At 47.3% G+C, this 18,173-nt stretch overlaps 2 protein-coding genes across 2 annotated transcripts in view; one reads left to right on the top strand and one right to left on the bottom strand.

Annotated features, from left to right (window-relative positions):
* Nucleotides 1-18,173, top strand: part of LOC147710144 (E3 ubiquitin-protein ligase TRIM11-like) — a 188,138-nt gene that overhangs the window by 128,947 nt on the left and 41,018 nt on the right. The window lies entirely within an intron of this gene.
* On the bottom strand, nucleotides 5,198-7,920 carry LOC147710145 (uncharacterized). Its single transcript, XM_086921977.1, has one exon. The coding sequence runs from the start codon at nucleotides 7,918-7,920 to the stop codon at nucleotides 5,275-5,277; it is 2,646 nt and encodes an 881-aa protein (XP_086778103.1). The 3' UTR covers nucleotides 5,198-5,274.

Here is an 18,173-nt window from a genome sequence, read left to right as displayed (position 1 = left end):
ATGGGCACAATGCGGCCAGTGGGTAACGTGTCCCGATGTCTGGCATGGGGAGCTCCTGATTGCTGTGTTCTGATTGGCTATATGCCCATTACAAAATAATGGGGTAACCCAATAATTGCCCGAAGATCTGGGTACAATGAGGTAATGAACAAGTGGTCCTTGACTGCTTTAGAGAAGAGTCATTTATAGCTTATCATGTGTGTGTTGCTTAATTAAGCCAAACACCGGTAAGACATACCAACAATGAACACAACAACATACCCTGCTATCTAAGATAGCATTTTTCAAAACGTACAGTCAATGTAAAACACAAAAGCGTCAAAGAATTGCTTAAGTCCAGTATATTTAATTTCATATACTTGAAACAGAACAAAAGGAAATTTATACAAAAGGAAGGTACAAAGGTTGCTCAAGGGACAGGAGAAGAATGGGTGTGCTAGTGATGGGTCGGGAAAAGTGAATAGTCACTAATATTCAGAGTTTATACATTTTTAATGCTAGGCAATGGACTGGTAAAGAGACCAGTACAGAAAGGTCTGTCCCAAACTGATTATTTATAACATTTTTTACAGTTTTTTTTCAAATGCATAAATGCAACATCAAGCAGAGGGGATGGGATGAGATACAGGCCGTTAATGGGTCGGGTGCGTTGACGTTTCGACTCGGCTTGTGCATAGAGGGTGACTTATACCTCCGCTGAGAGTCTTCTTCAGGACGACAGAGGGGCAGGGGGCAACCTAGGGGTGAAAGATCAACTGTCGGTTAATTGGCGCCTATTACCCAATCCGCGAGAGAATTGAGTGACGGTACAGTTCTGACCGAATCCTGGTGCCACACAGGCATCTCAGGTAAACCACTGGAGGTTGAGTAGTTAATGGCTCTGTCAGGCTTTCTGTGGAAAACCAATACTAAACTTAGTATGCATACAATTCTGCATGTGGCACAGGGTATGAGGTTACTCTGATTCTGCCCTCCCCCATTAGCAGTGATCTGAAATCCACTCATGGGGGCCCACCTTGTGAAGTCCTCACCGGTATTTAAAACCGTCAATTAATTAGAACATGGTCATCAGACATTTGAATTAATCTGTCAAGACCTGCAGGTTAAGGAGATGGAACGAAGTTAAATAAGGGTTAAAAGCTGCCAAAGTAAAGCTTGTCGTTTTGGCAGTGGTTTCAGAAATTTACCTTAAATGAAAAGCTGGGCGTCGCACGCCTCGTAGAATCCCTTCTGCCAAGTTCATAAGCAGGAACGAACTGGCAGAGGCTTCCGTTTATATGCCGAAAGCAGTGTGAGCCGGGGAAACATGCATGTCGCACGTTCAGCCCACGCGTGTCATTCAAGGAGCTCAGAGTTCGTAATCCACGGAGCCCAGAGGTTAAGTTCAAAGGCCCACCAGGTTGGATGCCAGAGAGTGCAATACTGTAATATCCTTAAAGCCATGCCGGCAATTTTAAAAGGTGCAATTATATACAGTGATAACTCTCAAATGAGAAGGTACCGACAAGAAACTGGGTTCCAATCTCAATTGGAGAATAACATGTGCATCCAAGCATGCCTAATCGGAGATATGTGTAGGAATTACATACACGTATGTGTGCTAACTCCCTACAGTGCAGTGAGAGCGATAGGGTGCCATTATATGCAGTGTACTAATAATAATGGGAGTACGCAGTGTGGGAGAAAACTAATGTGGTATTGGCAATCGTGGTAATTATTCATGTGAGGATACCGATTTGCGTAGGGAGTTGTACATATAACATAGGAGGAGCTTAAGGGGTTTATATGCAAGAGAAGAAAACATAGTAGTTCAACAAACCATGGGGATACATATTTATGCATGTATAAAGGTCACATGTGAAGGTACGGAGCAACAACAATTAGGTGTATATACATGATGCCATGGATGGGAGGTGCATACATATATTACAATTCATATTCACAAGCGGTGTATATACATGGAGCGCATACATATTACTAATCATATTTACAAGCGGTGGATATACATAGAGTGATAAGGAATCTAATGCATTCTGTCTATTTACAAACTATAAAGTCAGTGCTGGGTAGCCATATAGCCTTCCTATATACATCCTACGAGCTGTATATGCCGTGTCAGAATGTGCAGGTCTAAGGACCAAGGTTCTGGATGGGGGTGTTTAGCCAATACTCAAAGTTGCCACCTGTCTGGCTATCTCCTCGTATTCGTTCATCCCCCTAAGTGCTGTGTCAAATGTGTGAAACCATTTACACTCACAATAGTTCAGGGTGTTGGAGAAATTCCCACCCCTTGGGTTCCTTTGGACTTTTTCGATCACCCACCCTTTTAGGCTCTCGGCCGAGTGCCCAAAGGTGATAAAGTGTTCTACTAGTGGGGCACCTTGTACCCCACACCGTATTCAACTACAGTGTTGTAAGACACGGGTTTTGACTTTGTGTTGTTTGCCCGATATATAAAAAGTTACAGGGGCATGAGATGGCATATATGACCCCTGAGGACTTACGATTGGTGTGATCCCTCTTTGTGTACGTGTAGACACTTAAAACGGCCCTTGATGGGGGTGATGTTCCATAGTGGTAACTGGACACTGTTGGGTTTGGGTGGAAGTAAAGATTTCACCAAAAAGTCCCTGATACTTTCCCTTTTCTAAAGGCATGCATGGTGGGGTTTGGTATACCCAGATCGTCAGCAACCAGGTGGCAATGTTTGTTCACAGTTTTCCGATGTCTTTGCTCTTGGTGTAATAGGTCGTGACACAAGTTAATCGATCCTGTGTCAGGGAATTATTGCTTTAAGGTTCCAGAAGATACTCCCTGTGGCTAAACCAGGCCCTCTTACGCGCCTTCTTGAGGAGCCTGACGGGATAGCCACGATCAGTCAACCAATACTAATTTTAGTAGGATTAGGTCAGTACTATACCGTCACTCAGTTCTCTCCCGGATTGGGTAATAGGCGCCAATTAACGCACAGTTGATCTTTCACCCCTAGGTTGCCCCCCCCTTTGTCCTGAACAAGTCTCGCAGTGGAGTGTGAAGGGGAAGGTCTTGACCCCTTCGGTCAGTGGTCACCACTTTTAGGTGTGGCTAAGATTCGCACATCACCAACACAGCACTCCACTGAGTAAGAGAAGGAATACAAATGTAAAATACCAGACGTTCAAATTGGAGTGGCACTTTATTTTTCAATTAACAAACAAAGAGCTAAATGCATATCAGTTCAAGCAACAATGTAATTTTCTAAATATGACCCAGACTTCGCTCTGTCTGGTAAGAATGCTGGATGACTAATGCTCAAAATATCTCAAGGAAATGCTGGAATGAAATGTATTTAAAGAGAACACTAACACAGATGATCAAAGATTCTACACTACTGAGTACAAGAATATAGAACCCAGCTGTCTATGGGCCAACCATCTGAGACAGGTCCATTGTCATAGATTGCACATCTCTATCAGAGCCCTGAATTATGAGGGCAGGGCAAAGAAGGCGCAAGTAGATTTAGCTAAGATACAACATTTTGCTACTAATTCAGTGTCTGGAAACGGCTGAGAGTGAGCCCAGTCACCTACCGTATTTTCCGGCGTATAAAACGACCTTTTAACCCTTTAAAATGGTCTCAAAAGTCGGGGGTCGTCTTATACGCCAGGAACAAAAATTTTAGGAGTGGAAACAACGACCAAACTGTCTTGAGCCTTTGTATTAATGGGAAGGCATGGTGTAAAATATATATCTTTTTGTCAGTAGAGGGTGCTATTGCTTCAGTAAACGTGCAATGGTTGTGTTTGCACGTCGAAGCCTTTCCATCACCCAGATTCATGTGTGGACAGGGAATGGTGCATCTTTATTATAATCCGCTTTACTAGATTCCAAAATGAGTCTAGAGGATCCTATTATCGAATCCATCTCTCAAATCACTGAGTTGCACGAAGCATGAGTCATACTGCATCACACTCATAGTATTCTGATCTCCATGGTTGCGGTAGTGCTGGAAAGGAACCCAGGGCAGACATGTGTGCTATTCACGACTGACACGCTATCACTAGAGTTATGCTGCTCTAGGTATGCGGCAGGGGAAGGCCAACGTATGTGCAAGGCTGAGCAGAGTTATGCTGCAAGAAATGCCAAGTTATGCAGTATGATGCGTTACAACATGTAGCAGTATAATAATTGTTTGGGCCTTTTAACAACTACTTATGTTTACCGTACATGTTTGATGACATGATGTTGGAAGAGGGGTAGTCTTATACGGCGAGTATAGCATGAAACCTACATTTTATCAAGTAAAGTAGGGGGTCGTCTTATACGCCCAGTCGTCTTATACGCCGGAAAATACGGTATGTTAAAAGAGCCTACCATACAGGAATATATCCATGAAGAGAGATAGTTGAAGGGTCAGAGATCTAGAGAGAGATAGAGATGGGCTATCTGCCCTGGGAGATCCACAACCTGAGTGAGGCGTCGACGTCCCAAGTCAGATAGTCTTCGGCTAGCCGAGAGATCCTTCCACGCTCATGCAGCAGGGCATCCGCAGGAAAGGTCCCATTTCAGATTTGACAGTTGGGCCTGATATACCCAAAATTGAGGAACTAGGGTTCTATGATGACGCTGGCCCCTGGCCTTTCCGTGCAGGTGGTTTAACCACAAGTGTTTTGGACACCGGAAGGAAATGTTTTCAGTACATTATGTTCCGTACATTTTTAGGACAGAACGTCTTGTACCTTTGAAAGAGAACATTTTGTACTTTTGAAAGAGAACATTTTGTACTTTTGAAAGAGAACATTTTGTACTTTTGAAAGAGAACATTTTCATCACTTCTTTCTAAACACAATGGTTACATGTTGTACATTACTAAAAAAGGACATTTTTCTGTCACGCACATTTCTACATATTTGAAAGTGTGAATTCCCATGATAGATGCTGTTTATTGCTAGAAATTGCTGCTTATACTTGTGCAAGCTATGTTTCAAAATATAACGTTAGCAGAGGTTTCAGGAAGCTGTACCACGTGTACCAGGGTAAGTGTGTGTGTGTGTGGGTGTTGGTCTGGGAGCTGACAGTGAAGCTAAACACTCTTTTGAAGGCCTATTTTCACCTTGTTTATTTTGGTGCACAGAAACGTGTGTTTGTAAGCCTGCATGCATAGTGGACCCTGGGGCCTTTGTTTACTAATGGAGAAAGCTAGTTATTTTAGCATGTTTTCAGATTTTTATCACGCAGGGCCCATATCAGACCTTCATGTTACCAAGGCTGTCAGAACTCTCCTTTCTGGTGATGTTAGATGGTAGAACGGGACCCTCCATCATCTGCCCCCTCTTGTTCATTTATGAACACACTCTTAAGTGAGTATTTTGTTGAATTTTCTGCCAGGGGTGGAATCCATGGCATGTCATTGACATAGCACTGAAAACTGGTTGGTCGTGCAATGTCTTCGTCTGACCTTAGTAGCTGGTTATACTGTTGACCTGATTTGTTGAGCAGGCATTCATACCGGGCAGCTGCAGTGTTGTTACTTACGGTGTTTCTACCTGGAGGGAGAGGTGGGGCTGGTGGTACTCCAAAGTGTGTGGCAGGTGGTGCTGGATGTGTGCTACTTTGTACTAGCTCGATCATTTGTACCTGTTCTCCATTCCCATCCCCAGGAGCCCGATCTATGCCTTCATATCTTGGTATCTGGTAAATCCCTGTCCTAGCGTAATTCATCCCTACAGCTTTTGTACTCAATTTCTTGACACAGTGACTCCCTAACTGAAAGGCGCAACACAGAAAGACCATAATTCCGACTATAGGTATCATCAGTTTTAGAATAGCAGTTAGCCAGGAGGGCATCCAGTCAAAGTCGAACCAGTTCGTTGGAATAATGTCTGCAGGGGCACCTCCTTCCTCAATCATTTCTTTTCCCAAGTTAGTCAATTCCTCAATGGCCCTTGATATTGATCCGTTGTCCTCGTCGTTCCCAGGTATGAAAGTGCAGCAGGATTTTCCGATTTGATGACACAGACCACCATCTTTGGCCGTTAGCATGTCGAGGAAGTAGCGATGTTCCAGAACCATTAGTCGTAGTGGGCGCAGTTCTTCCCGAATTGCATTTAGGCCATCCCTGGTGCTGTTGATTGCTTTCATGACTTCATAGCGAGTTACTTCCAGCCAGCGGGCATTAGCCTGAGTTTGAAACGATGGGACTACCCCTCCGAAGAAAAGCTGGGCCTCATTGAAGAGGCGGAATTCTTCTGGGACCTTACCACGGGCTTCAGTTGCGAAATACTCGGCTGCTCGTCGGTGTCGGTGGAGGAATGTCACATCACCTGTCATTGGATGTGACAGTATGTGGGAAGCATTTGATGCTGGTATGACCAGATGGATTTCATGCAAAGTTACCAAGGTACATAGTCCGAGCCATTGAGGAGGTAGTTGGATATAGAGGTGCTCTCCGCAAGCCCAGTAATAATCCATTAAAGTAGTGGTGCCGAACTGCATATCGAAGCTGAAAATCGTGGAATTACAATCTGTGTTGCGCCCAACAGCCACCGAGCCATTTCCTATGAAACAAAGAGAAGGGTTTTTTAGTTTGAATCCTTTTTTATGTTCTGGCATTCCTTCCCCACTCCATGTGTACCTCCCGCTCTCCTCAGCCCATATTTGACCACACTTATCCCCTTCATTCCAGTCCGCCCAAGGGGGTCCCAAGGCTGCCGCCTTACACAAAAACCCTCCGGGGGTCTGCCATTTGTAGTTAAGGTAGACCTGTGCTAGGAGGCGTAGCATTGTTCTATTATTACATGGGCAGTTGTGTGGGCCTGGGGGGTGTTTAAATGCTAATTCACACCCTGCCCGGGGTTTGAGGTTCGTTATGTACCCTCGTGACTTAATACGACGTTCATGCCACGCTATGTCCTGTAACCCTAACCTTCGCAATTCCTTGAACTCCTCCCTAAGTTCCGCTGCGTCGGTGACAACCTGGTGTACCGTGTAAAGGTAATCCCATTTGGTGGCGTTTACAAGCAGCACTACCTTTTGGGCTGAAAGGACCCTAATCTGCCCTAGTATCCGGCAGAGGTACAAGTGCAGAAGGCACATGGCTATGTGCGGTGGGACTTCCTTGGGAAAAATCAGTCTGTCAGCACCTACTGCATGGGGAATGTAGGAGCATACATAGCAAGACTCATTTGTCACTCTTTTCCCTACTGCTGTCATGTCCCTGTACCAGGAGTTGTCTACTAGAGAGGAGTGGACTGAATGGTCCCTTACTATTTGGGGCAGGCTGAGCATGGGCCCTAGGCCTTCTTGTATTTGCACGAGATGTTGGAATGTTTTATGGCCTATCTTCTGATTCTTACGGGGGACGAGATGTTTTGTTCTGTACGGGGCAATAGCGAATCTGCGTTTTCTATGGTGGCGGGAAGGGTGGCGGTAGGACGCTAGTTTTGTGGCGTTGGTAGCTATCTTCCAGGAACTAGTCCTTCCCTCTGGGGTACTGGGTGAGAGTTCAAGGTGCACACTAATGGACGTGTTGCTAGCAGTGCTGTTTTCTGGGAGTTCAGGACCTAGTGTGCTGTGTGGTGCTTTTTGCTGTTTGAGTGTGACCGCTGGTACAGTGGATGGAACAATAGGCAGTGAGGCAACTTGGCTGTTTCTATCACTATAACTTTTTACAGCAAGAAAAAAGATATACCAGTTGAATGTTGCTAGTGCCACTCCAACAATAATACAAAACATAAGAACAGTGAGTATACATAACTTCGCATCATGGGCGCTATCTTCGTGGACGTCTTCTTCTTCTTCTTCAATGATGGATGGAACGGTGGATGGGAAGTCGTCGTCTTCATTTCGGGAGACCATGGGCATATCGCTTCCCTCTTTTAGTCCATTGGCTGTTGCTGCGCAGGTGTAGGATCGAAGCGGACGTCTCTCCTGTGGATCCATGCTTTCCTTTCGGCTATCCGGATGGCAGTTGGAGAAGAGTCAATCACCTCAAAGGGTCCGTCGAACTTAGGATCTTTCCAACGCCTGACGTGCCTCCGGATGAATACGAGAGTTCCAGGACGGATAGGTGGGAGCTCAGGATCGATGGGGCCCTTCTCCTTCCTTTTGGATACCTGGACAGAGAGGAACTGCGCAGCGCGGGTTAGTGTGCACAGGAAGTCATAAAGCTCAGCCTTAACAATCTCAGAGGATGACTCGCTATCAGTTTTGGGCCTGCTGGGAGGGACTGCTACATTTATGGATCGTCCTGTGACAAGTTGGTGGGGGGTGAGGTGGTGATCCGAGCTCGGGGAATTTCTTAATGAGAAGAGGGCCAGTGGGAGACAGTAGAGCCACTTTTTGCCAATGGTGGCGCTAATTTTGCTTATTTTGGTTTTGAGTAAACCATTGAGGCGTTCACAAATGCCATTACTTTGGGGGTGGTAAGCGGATGTCAGCTTGTGTCTGATGCCTAGCATTGTGGTGAGAGAGGAGAAGATGGCGTTTGAAAAATGGCTTCCGTTGTCAGTCCTGATGGCGGAAGGAATTCCAAAGCGGGAGATGACGTCACGGAGCAGGAATGTGGCTGCTGCTTTGGCATCGCAGTGGACGCATGGTCCAGCTTCGATCCACCGTGAGAAGGGGCATACTACCACAATGAGATATCGGTAATTTTGGCACCGATCAATCATGTCGACATAGTCAAGGTGGAGTTCTTTGAATGGGCCAGAAGGTTTAGGAATAGTGGAGGCAACAGTTTTGAGAGTTGGGTTTGGGGAATACTGTTGGCAAATGATGCATTTGTTAACAAATAGCTGTATTAGTTCATAAGCATTGGGAATGAACCAGTCTGCTTGTAATGTGGTGGACATGTTATCTCGGGAGACATGTGCGGGAAGGTGAAGTTGATCTAACGCTACCTGCAGTAAGGCTTGTGGCATGACAGGTTTTCCGGACATGGTCTGTCTGTAAATAAAATCAGCAGGGTCCTGCTGTACTCCCCTCTTTTTCCATAACTCTTTCTCTTGTGGTGGTGCACTTTCTTGTATCTCTCTGAGATGCAATTGGGCAATGAAATCGTATTGTTGTGTGTCATCGAGTGGGCAGGAAGCATTTGGGTCAATAGGGATGGTGTTTGTGTCGTTGTTGTTGTCTGTGTGTGGTGTTAAGGGTACACTGTCTTCATTTGTCTTTGTCAGTTCTGTTGGTGTTACAGCTTGGGCAAGTAAAATTGGGGTGTTGTGTGGGTCATGCTCAGTGAAAGGTAAGGGGGGTCTGGCTGCGGCTTTGGCTGCCCAGTCTGCCAGAGCGTTGCCTCTGGACACAAAGTCTTGTCCACTCGTGTGAGCAGCACATTTGACAACGGCTACCTCTGTTGGAAGTGTCAGGGCTTCTATTAGTTCTTCCAACAATTGTTTGTGACATACCGGTGTTCCATCTGATTTGAGGAATCCGCGCCTTTTCCAGCGCAAGATGCTCGAGTGTGTCGTTGTTGTGACATATGCAGAGTCTGAGTATACAGTGATGCGGTCACCAGCCCCGTTGTTTAAAGCGCCAATTAGTGCCACTAGTTCAGCGGCTTGGGCGGAGTAGTGCGATGGCAATGTAATTTGTTGTACAATGTCTAGGGAGTCAGAGGACTCATGCTGCTGAGCCCTAACCACTGCGGCTCCTGTGTATCTGATCCCTGTTTCTTGGTCTATTGTGGAGGACCCATCTACAAAATATACAGTGCTGTTTGGCAGGGGGTCCTCTTTTGCTGCTCCTGATTCATCAGGACAATATGTGGCACAGTCATGGGTGTCATCATCGGATGCGGCAATGGGATGGGCAAAGAATGTGGCTGGGTTGACTGTGTGACATTTAACAACCTTCAGGGTGGGTAATGACAGTATGACTTCATAACCTGACACTCTTTGTGTTGTCAATGTTGTTTTAGCTTTCTGAATTATGGCAAAGACAGCGTGCTCAGTGTATAGTGTCAAAGGGGATCCCATGACAATGGGTGTGCTTTTATCCACTGCAAAGGCTGCCGCAGCAAGAGCTTGCTCGCAGGGGTAATGACCTTTCATGACTGAATCCAGCATTCCGCTGAAGTAAGCAAGGGGCTTGTGGCCCATTGGGTATTTCTGAGTGAGGACGGCAGTCATGACCTGGCCATTGCAGTGGGTAAACAGGTAGAATTCTTTTGTGTAGTCAGGTGTGCCTAACACTGGTGCGTTTGTTATTTCATCTTTGAGCTGTTTAAAGGATGCTGTCATTTCGGGTGTCCAGTCTATTTTGTTGCGTCTGTCTTTGGCTGCTTTAACTGCTTTCAACAAAGGGGCAGTTATTGTGGAAAAATCAAAGACCCACTGGCGGACATAGTTCACTAATCCTAGGAACTTTTGCATGTCTTTGACAGTTTGGGGCTCTGATGTCCCTTTGATGGCTTCAACTCTGTCTGGCGTGACCCGTCTCCCTGATGCTGATATTAACTGACCGAGGTATTGTACTTCTGTTTGGCAGTACTGAAGTTTGTTTTTGTCCACCTTGTAGCCTCTATGAGCTAGTGTGGTGAGCAGAGAGACTGTATCAGTTCTGCACTGGGATTCTGTAGTGCTGCAGAGCAAAATGTCATCGACATACTGCAGTAAGGTACTGTGACATTGGAAGTTCGATAAGTCCTCTTTGACGACTCTGTTGAATACGCTCGGGGACTCACAGTACCCCTGAGGCAAACGCCGGTAAGTCATTTGCACCCCGCCGAATACGAAAGCCAATAGGTACTGACTGTCTGGGTGAAGGGGGACGCTGAAAAACGCATTTTTCAGGTCGATCACCGAAAAGTATTGTGCATTCGGGGGAACATTGGTGAGGATGACGGAAGGGTCTGGGACAATGGGAAATTCTGGTACCACTATGTTGTTTATTGAGCGCAAATCATGAACTAAGCGCCACTGATTGGTCTTGCCTTTGCGCACAGGAAAAAGGCAGGTGTTAACTGGAGATACACATGGGTATATGACTCCTTGATCTAGCAGGGCTTGTATTGTTGGGGCAATGCCTTCCTCTGCTTCCTTGGAAAGTGGGTACTGTTTTATTCTGGGTAGGATCGCGCCTTCTTTCAGTGTTATCTTAAAGGGAGTAGCAGAGCGGATGAGGCCCACATCATTAGGACCAGTGGTCCACAGGTGTGGCGGGACTTGGGCTAAGTCAGCTTCACGCACTGAGTCATATTTCTGCGGGGCAGTGGGTGTTCTTTTTTCCACTGTCGCTGACAGGGGTACCTCATACTCGTAGACAATCTCTGTTATTGGATAGTTATCAGGATCCCCAAAGAGCTGTTCATCTGTAATGTCCCTCACTTGGTGTCCGGGTTCAATGAAAATCACACAGGCCCATGAGCGCATATTGTCGTCTCCTGCTATGAATGCCCCGTATGTAGGTGTAATGTGAAGAGCACGTATGCCTAGGATTATGCTGTTGTCCCATATCTGAAAGTGCTGGGACTCCGGACGAAAGAGGAATTCCTTCGGGAGCTGGACAGTGCGCTGGTGCAGTTCAGGTGTGTTGGCTACAATGATGTGTACCGCAGTGGAGAATGCTTGTTCATCCACAGGGCGAGCCCTCATTTGATCTGTCAGGGAAGATTGAGCAGTGAGTGCCATCATTCTAGCTAAGGGTGTGCCAGGTATAGAGCAAACCATTGTTCCGTTCTCATGGAAGTGAATAGTCATGTTCAGTTTAGCCATTAGGTCTCTCCCTAAAAGGTTGACTGGAGAGTGTGGTGAATAAAGCAGTTGTTGCTCCAGCACCCGGTCTCCTATTTGCAGAGGTACTGGCTTTGTAAAGGGGACCCTTGCTATTGCCCCAGAGAATCCCTGTGTGTCCGCTACTTGATCAGAAATAGGCAGGTGTCCGCCTGTAATGCAGGAGTATGTGGCGCCTGTGTCAATGAGGAAGCTATATGTTTTATTGTTTATCGTGACCAGGACGGTGGGGTCATCTTCACCGCTCATGATGCATGATAAAACTGGGCACACAAGAGTTGTCTGTGGGCTGTCCTAGCGTGAGTATTGCTGGATGGTGCCTTGTGCAAATGGGTTATTGGACGTGACTACCACACCACCTGGTGGTGGGGCAGCTTGGGCTTGGGGCATCACTTGGTATGAGGGTGACTGTTGCTGCAGTTGCACGGGAACTTGCATCATTGTGGATTGCTGTTGAGCTTGGGTCATTACAGGTGTCTGGAGCGGTGCTAGCTGCATATTCTGCTGTGGTGTTTGTTGGGCATAAGCATACACCATCTGGGGTGCCTGAGCATACATTTGTTGTTGTGGTTGGAACTGCAGGGGTGTTTGCTGGGCGGGACCCATAACTTGTTGGCCTTGGTCTCGAATCCTAGAACGACACTCTCTTTGCAGGTGCCCCACTTTGTGACAATAGAAGCATGTACGTTGGCCTGGCTGTAGTTGGGCCCTTTGCTGTCCGTTGCCCCTTCCCTGCATCCCGGTATTTCTATTGTTGTTGTAATACTGATGTTGGTCATTACTGTAGGCCGGTTGTGGTGCCAGATACTGCACTGGGGGCTGTTGTTGGATGTACTGCACTGTGGGCTGCTGCTGGGCTTGCACATACTGTACTGTCTGTTGTGGCGGAGTCTGCACATACTGTATGGCTGGCTGTGGTGAAGTCTGTACATACTGTATGGCTGGTTGTGTTTGTGGCGGCTGTGCTTGCGCATATTGCACGGCAGGCTGCTGCACTTGCTGCGGAGTGGGCTGGGGATTGTTGGCGAGGACATTTCGAGCGTCCTGTGGAAAGGTGGTGACAGCTGTCATTTGGCTGACTGGTGCCGCCAGCATGAGATTGTCCACTGTATCCTTTTTCCTATTAAGCTTCTGCTGTACTAGCTTTGCAGCTGCATTTTCAATGGCTAGTTGTCTACTTTTTTCCTGTTCTATTTTCTTTTTGCAGAAATGTATGATGTGGTCCTGTATCTCGGGCCATGGTTTTGCTTCCATGGCTACCACCCCATCTAATTTCTCCTGCACGTCGTCTGGCAGTCCCCTCTTCACCATGTGGTAAAAGAGCCTGCTGTTCCCTCCTGTTGTATTCCAGGAGTCACCTAGCTCTTGATGCCATTTTTCTTTCATTCTAGAAATGAAATTAATAGGGTCCTCATTTGTTTGCATGGTCAGAGACATGAGAGACCCGATATCGGGAACATCGGGGTATTTTAATTTCAACTTAGTCCAGACTGCCGCCCTTATTTTATCAAATGGTTCCCCATCATATTTTGTCTCGTTCATTGTTATTAATCCTCTACTAATACTTGTGAAAATTTCTTCTGCTTCCCCTCCCATGATGGATATAAGCAAACTTTTCATGTCTCCAATCCCTGGTTTGGTGCCTGTGGTATTCTTCTCTAGGGCCACTATCCATTTGCTGGCACCCTCTGTGAGGGGTGGGAGGTTCTTTTTAATGGCTTCCTTCTCTGCATAGGACCAGCAGTTGTATATCGCGGGGGCCCCTGGTGTTTTGTATATTAGCGGCATCTGGCGACTAATCCCTACACCTGGATACTTTGGTCTTGTGGTGTCATATCTTATTGCATATTTCTGCCAAATTTCAAGACTGGCTCGCATATAGTCGTAGTCCCAGTCTTCATCCCCTACACCCTCTAGGATACATTCTACAGCTGTGGCCATATGCTGCGGTTCGAAAGACCCTTCCCTTGGCCATGGGATCATCTGTGGGGCTAGGGACTCTGTCCATCCGGCCAGATTGTCTGTGAAGGGGATGACAGCGAAATCTGAATTCTCGCCTATCTCCACTATTTGGTTGGGGGTAAGGTCCTTGTCCCGCAGGGCACAAGGCCTGCTAAGGAACATGCCATTGCCTGTTCTAGCTCGAGTGTTTCGCATGGAGGCAGTGCCAGTGACTTGGTATTTGATGGGAGCGTCATTGCCGGGGGCATCGTATGCGATGTCCTCTGGGCGTCCGTGTGTTCCTAACACAGCTAGTCTTTCTACCTCTGTTGTCCTTTTCTTCTTTTTCTTCACTGGGTCCCCTGTGTTCGATAATTCCTGGTTATCAAAGAATGTGTTTATTGGGCGTTCTGTCTGATTGTCAAAGAATGAGTTTGTTGGTTTTTCTGTCAAGCTTGGGGCGCGTGACGGGCTGAGGGAGTCTCTCATGGCTGTGGCGGATAGTGGAGCAAACGGATCCGCCACGGGCGTGAGATGCCGAGATGGTCTGTCAGGGAATGTGAAATGGACCAGTGCCGGCCCAGTGGGAGTGCGTGTATGGTCAGGTGCAGTAGTCTGGTGGCTCTGGGAGGGGGACCCATGGTACTGTACTCCGGGTAGTCTTCCATAGTTTCCCATGTCCCGAGAGGGGCCCGCTTTTTGCATAGATGTGGACGGGAAAAGTGATGTCTGTGGTTGACCGTTGCCTAGGTCCCTAGTCCCTTCAGCACCTCCAAAGGGATCTGCCTGTGATGTTTGCTGGGTGGGTGACGTGTCGGGGTGAGTGATTCTGACAATCTCAGACATCCTGTCACTTATGTGTTCTAACTTACATGACGCACGTCGGATTACCCGCATTAGGTCGTCATGGTCAGGGTCGTGTGGTGCTTCACTGCTGATCATGTCTGCTCGGGTATCCCCGTTGGGACTGCACTCTAGGCTTTTATTGAGTTCTATGGCCGGTCTCCAGTTGTCATAATGGACCAACTCAGGTGCCGGCGGGCCCTGTGTCTCCCTTTCCTTATTCTGTTGGTGAATTGAGGAAAATGTCATTAGTGATTCGCCTGTGCTTGTACCGCCGAATGGTATGCTGTCTCGTGAGGTGGGCCCTTGTTCCTGGGGTGATGGAGCAATGGTCTCGCGGACGTTGTTGAGATCATGGTAGTGCGGGGGTGCATGGCGAGAGGAGTGGTGTGATGATGCGTGTGAATTATTTGATGAGGCGATGGACCTACAGTCCGCATTTTCGTCCTCCTCCTCACCCGGTAGGGCTGGAACGGAGGTGGGGTTCAGTTGCAGTGAAAACTGCGCACTTATTTGTCCTGGCAACCCTGGGACTGTGGCGTGCAGTGTTGGACTGCCACCGGCGGCAGGTGTTACGTGGAGGGGACTGACTGGGGCTTGCATTGTGACGGGTGTGGTGGTTGGACCTGTGGCGGGGAGCAGTGGGCCACTGCTGATGCCGGGTGGCGGCGATGAGGCAGTACTACCGTCACCACCTGGTGGAGGGTGTTCGGGTGTGGAAAAGAGGTCACTTGGGAGTTGATCCTATCCGACAGTGGGTAAGGAGTTAGTTGTGCTCTGCAAATCTAGTTCTTTGTTCTTTGCTGATCCTAGGGCAGGGTACATGCCATTGGCCTGATATGGTGGGGGCGCAGAAGGTGCAGTGGGCAGGGTGGCAGGATGCTCTTGCGTGTTTTCTTTAAAAATACGCCAGAGAGCTAAGGGTTCTTTCCTTTTTTGTAATCTGGCTCCAGAATATTTGGTGTTTAGGAACGTGGTGGCGTGCTCGAGAGTATTTACGTCAAAAGAACCTTCAGAGGGCCACGGATAATCCATATTCTTTGTTAATTTGTGAAGCTCCCTACAGTGTTTGAGTATGCGTTTTTCTTGGGCACTGAAAGTTTTCAGGACATGTTGGAGTGGTGTTGCCATGACAAGATATTTGTGGGCCGGCAAGGCAGGGGTTTTAATGCGGGGTATTGGCCACGCTTCTCTAGAGATTGGGCACGAGTTCTTCTGCTACTCCTGCTAGGGCGTGGTCATAAACCTCCTTTTGCAACTGCCTATTTTGTGTGGGGGTGCACCCAGGGAACTGGAGTTGGCCGCCAAAGCAGGCGTCTGCTATCTGAGACTGGAGTGGGTGTCTGGGGAAGAATCCTGACAGGATTGCTGGTCCTCCCAAATTTGCAAGATGCACAATAAAATATATATGATAGCCGTACGGTGTTTTATACACGGTGGGATTCTGTATCCTATTCATGAGGTTACTTAGTGCCTATATGGTCGCTGCAAACCTGTGTAGGATACTGTCTGATGTATGTATGAGAGACTGAGCAACCCTGCCTGGTTGTGTTTTCGCCTAGTTGTTGTGAGGGCTGGGGTCTGTGGGCTGTGAAGTTTGTGCAGGGCTATAGTCGTGAGGAGGCAGGTCTCTGATGAGCTCTTCTCCTACTTCAGTACAGACAATGTGGTAGAGTATGAATCTTAAATCTATTTCGTCAGGTCCCCTGTATTTTCCCTCTGGGGAGAAGTCAGGGAATTCGAGATTGTGACGGGCAAAGGCGTCGCGAATTTTGCTTTGCAGTGGGTTCCGTGGCCAGGAGGACTCGAATACAGTGGGAAGTTCTAGGCCTGGGGATAATAGGCGGATCCTTATATAGATCCACTCTGGAGTTCTATGCACTGACGTGCCAAATATTCGTTTATCGTAAACTGCCTGAAGAGCCTGCATGGGGTTTGTTTCCTGTGATTTGATAGGCAGGTGATGCAGAGGTGTAGTGAGTGCTGCTGTGATCCTTTACTATGGGGGCGGTGGTGCGTGGAACTGTTTGTGTGGGAGAGCCTTTACTACAGGCTCGGCGGGGCGTGAAAATGCTGGTGCGAGAGATAGAGTGACTTGACGAGGGTAGGCGTAATCGATATTGAGTGCCCGAAATATTGAGAGAAGAACAGTGCTACTGAGGGGTGTGACGTGGACAAAACAAGAGGGGTGGCCGTCAGAAATGCCTACAACGTTATTGTTTATCAGGAATATGGTGATATGATCAGTGGTATGATCGCACATTCCCTTATGTGAAAGTTGGAGCAGTGTGATGGACTCTGCAGGTGTGGCAGAATGCTGGGGCCAGGATTTTATGAGGGATCAGACAGAAGTGCTCTCAAAAGGGGTAATGTATCTTCGTTGGGGCTGGATGGTTGAGGAGAGTTTGGTCCTCTTCCCTCTGGCGGTGGGATGTATACTATTTCAAATGTGGTACTTGACAGTATTGATTCCAGTGAAAAATCGTCGTTAATGGTGAGAATTGAATCTCGTGAAGACTCGTCGTCAGTGATGAGAATGGGTGAGGTAGCAGGGTGATATGGGTACTCTGGGCATTCAGGGGGGAGTGAGTGGGGAACAGATAGGGTGGAAGAGCCAGAACTAGAGGTGTCCTCTGTATATAACTGCTGAGGGGCAGCGGTGTCTGGGGATGGTGGGGTAAGAGATATGTCTGGAAGATTATCAAGAGCTTGGGTGGAGATGTTAAGTTGGGTGCCTGGTGTAAGGTTAGCTCCTAAAAGTGTCCAGGCGTCTGTGAGTATGGTGCGGTGTTTGTCGGTAAGGGATGTGAATTCGTTGGTTGCGGAATTGTGAAGTAGGTCAGGTATGCCGTGAAGGAACTGAATGGTACACTGGTGAATGTGTGGGGGGCTAGTGGACATTACGGAAATAGGCGGGTGTAAGGCATAACACGTATAGGCAAGGGATGTAGGGAGGCAGGAGAGGATGAATGACTTCTTCCCTCCTCTTGGCAATCAATTGTGAAGCAAATGATTGGCACAAAATGGGCGTGCTATGTGTGGAGAAAGGAAGGGTAATGTGGGAAAGGCAATGCGACCAATGAGGCGTGCGAGGAATGGGGTATTTATAAGGCGTGTGGTACACTGTACCTAGGTGAGGGGCAAGGCAGAGAGATGAGTAAGGGAACAATGGGTCACAGGGAAGGGAATTGGTGTCGTAGTCACAAAGCACAGCTGCTACTTACACAAAGCACATGAATGCAAGAGCACATGTGACATAGAGCAGGGCAAATGAACAAAACATGAAATTGAGAAGGTCAATAATCAACATAGTACATAATCAACAACATGATGACAGAACAATAAATACTGATGACATACAGAGGATGCATCCTGAAGTAAAACGATGTAGAAGAGCAGATGAATCACCAAGATATAAAAGAACGATCTAGATATTAAATCTCACTACTTGAAGATCAGATCAATGACCAATATATGAAATAAAAGAACGATGTAGAAAATACATTTCAGTACTTGAGGACCAGAACAATTATCAAGATATGAAATGTCACTTTTTGCCAATGTGATCAATGACCTGAAGATATCCACGGGCTGGGTATGAAATTCCAGTAATGGAAGAACAGAGAACAGAGATGTCAGAAGTAGCAAAGGTGGCAAAGGAAGAAGTGGAGTATTTAG

Source organism: Lissotriton vulgaris, chromosome 5 (genome assembly GCF_964263255.1).
Source record: "Lissotriton vulgaris chromosome 5, aLisVul1.2, whole genome shotgun sequence".
Classification (NCBI taxonomy): Eukaryota; Metazoa; Chordata; class Amphibia; order Caudata; family Salamandridae; genus Lissotriton; species Lissotriton vulgaris.
Note: the sequence above shows the minus strand (reverse complement) of the source record. Positions and strands in the feature narration are given on the sequence as shown.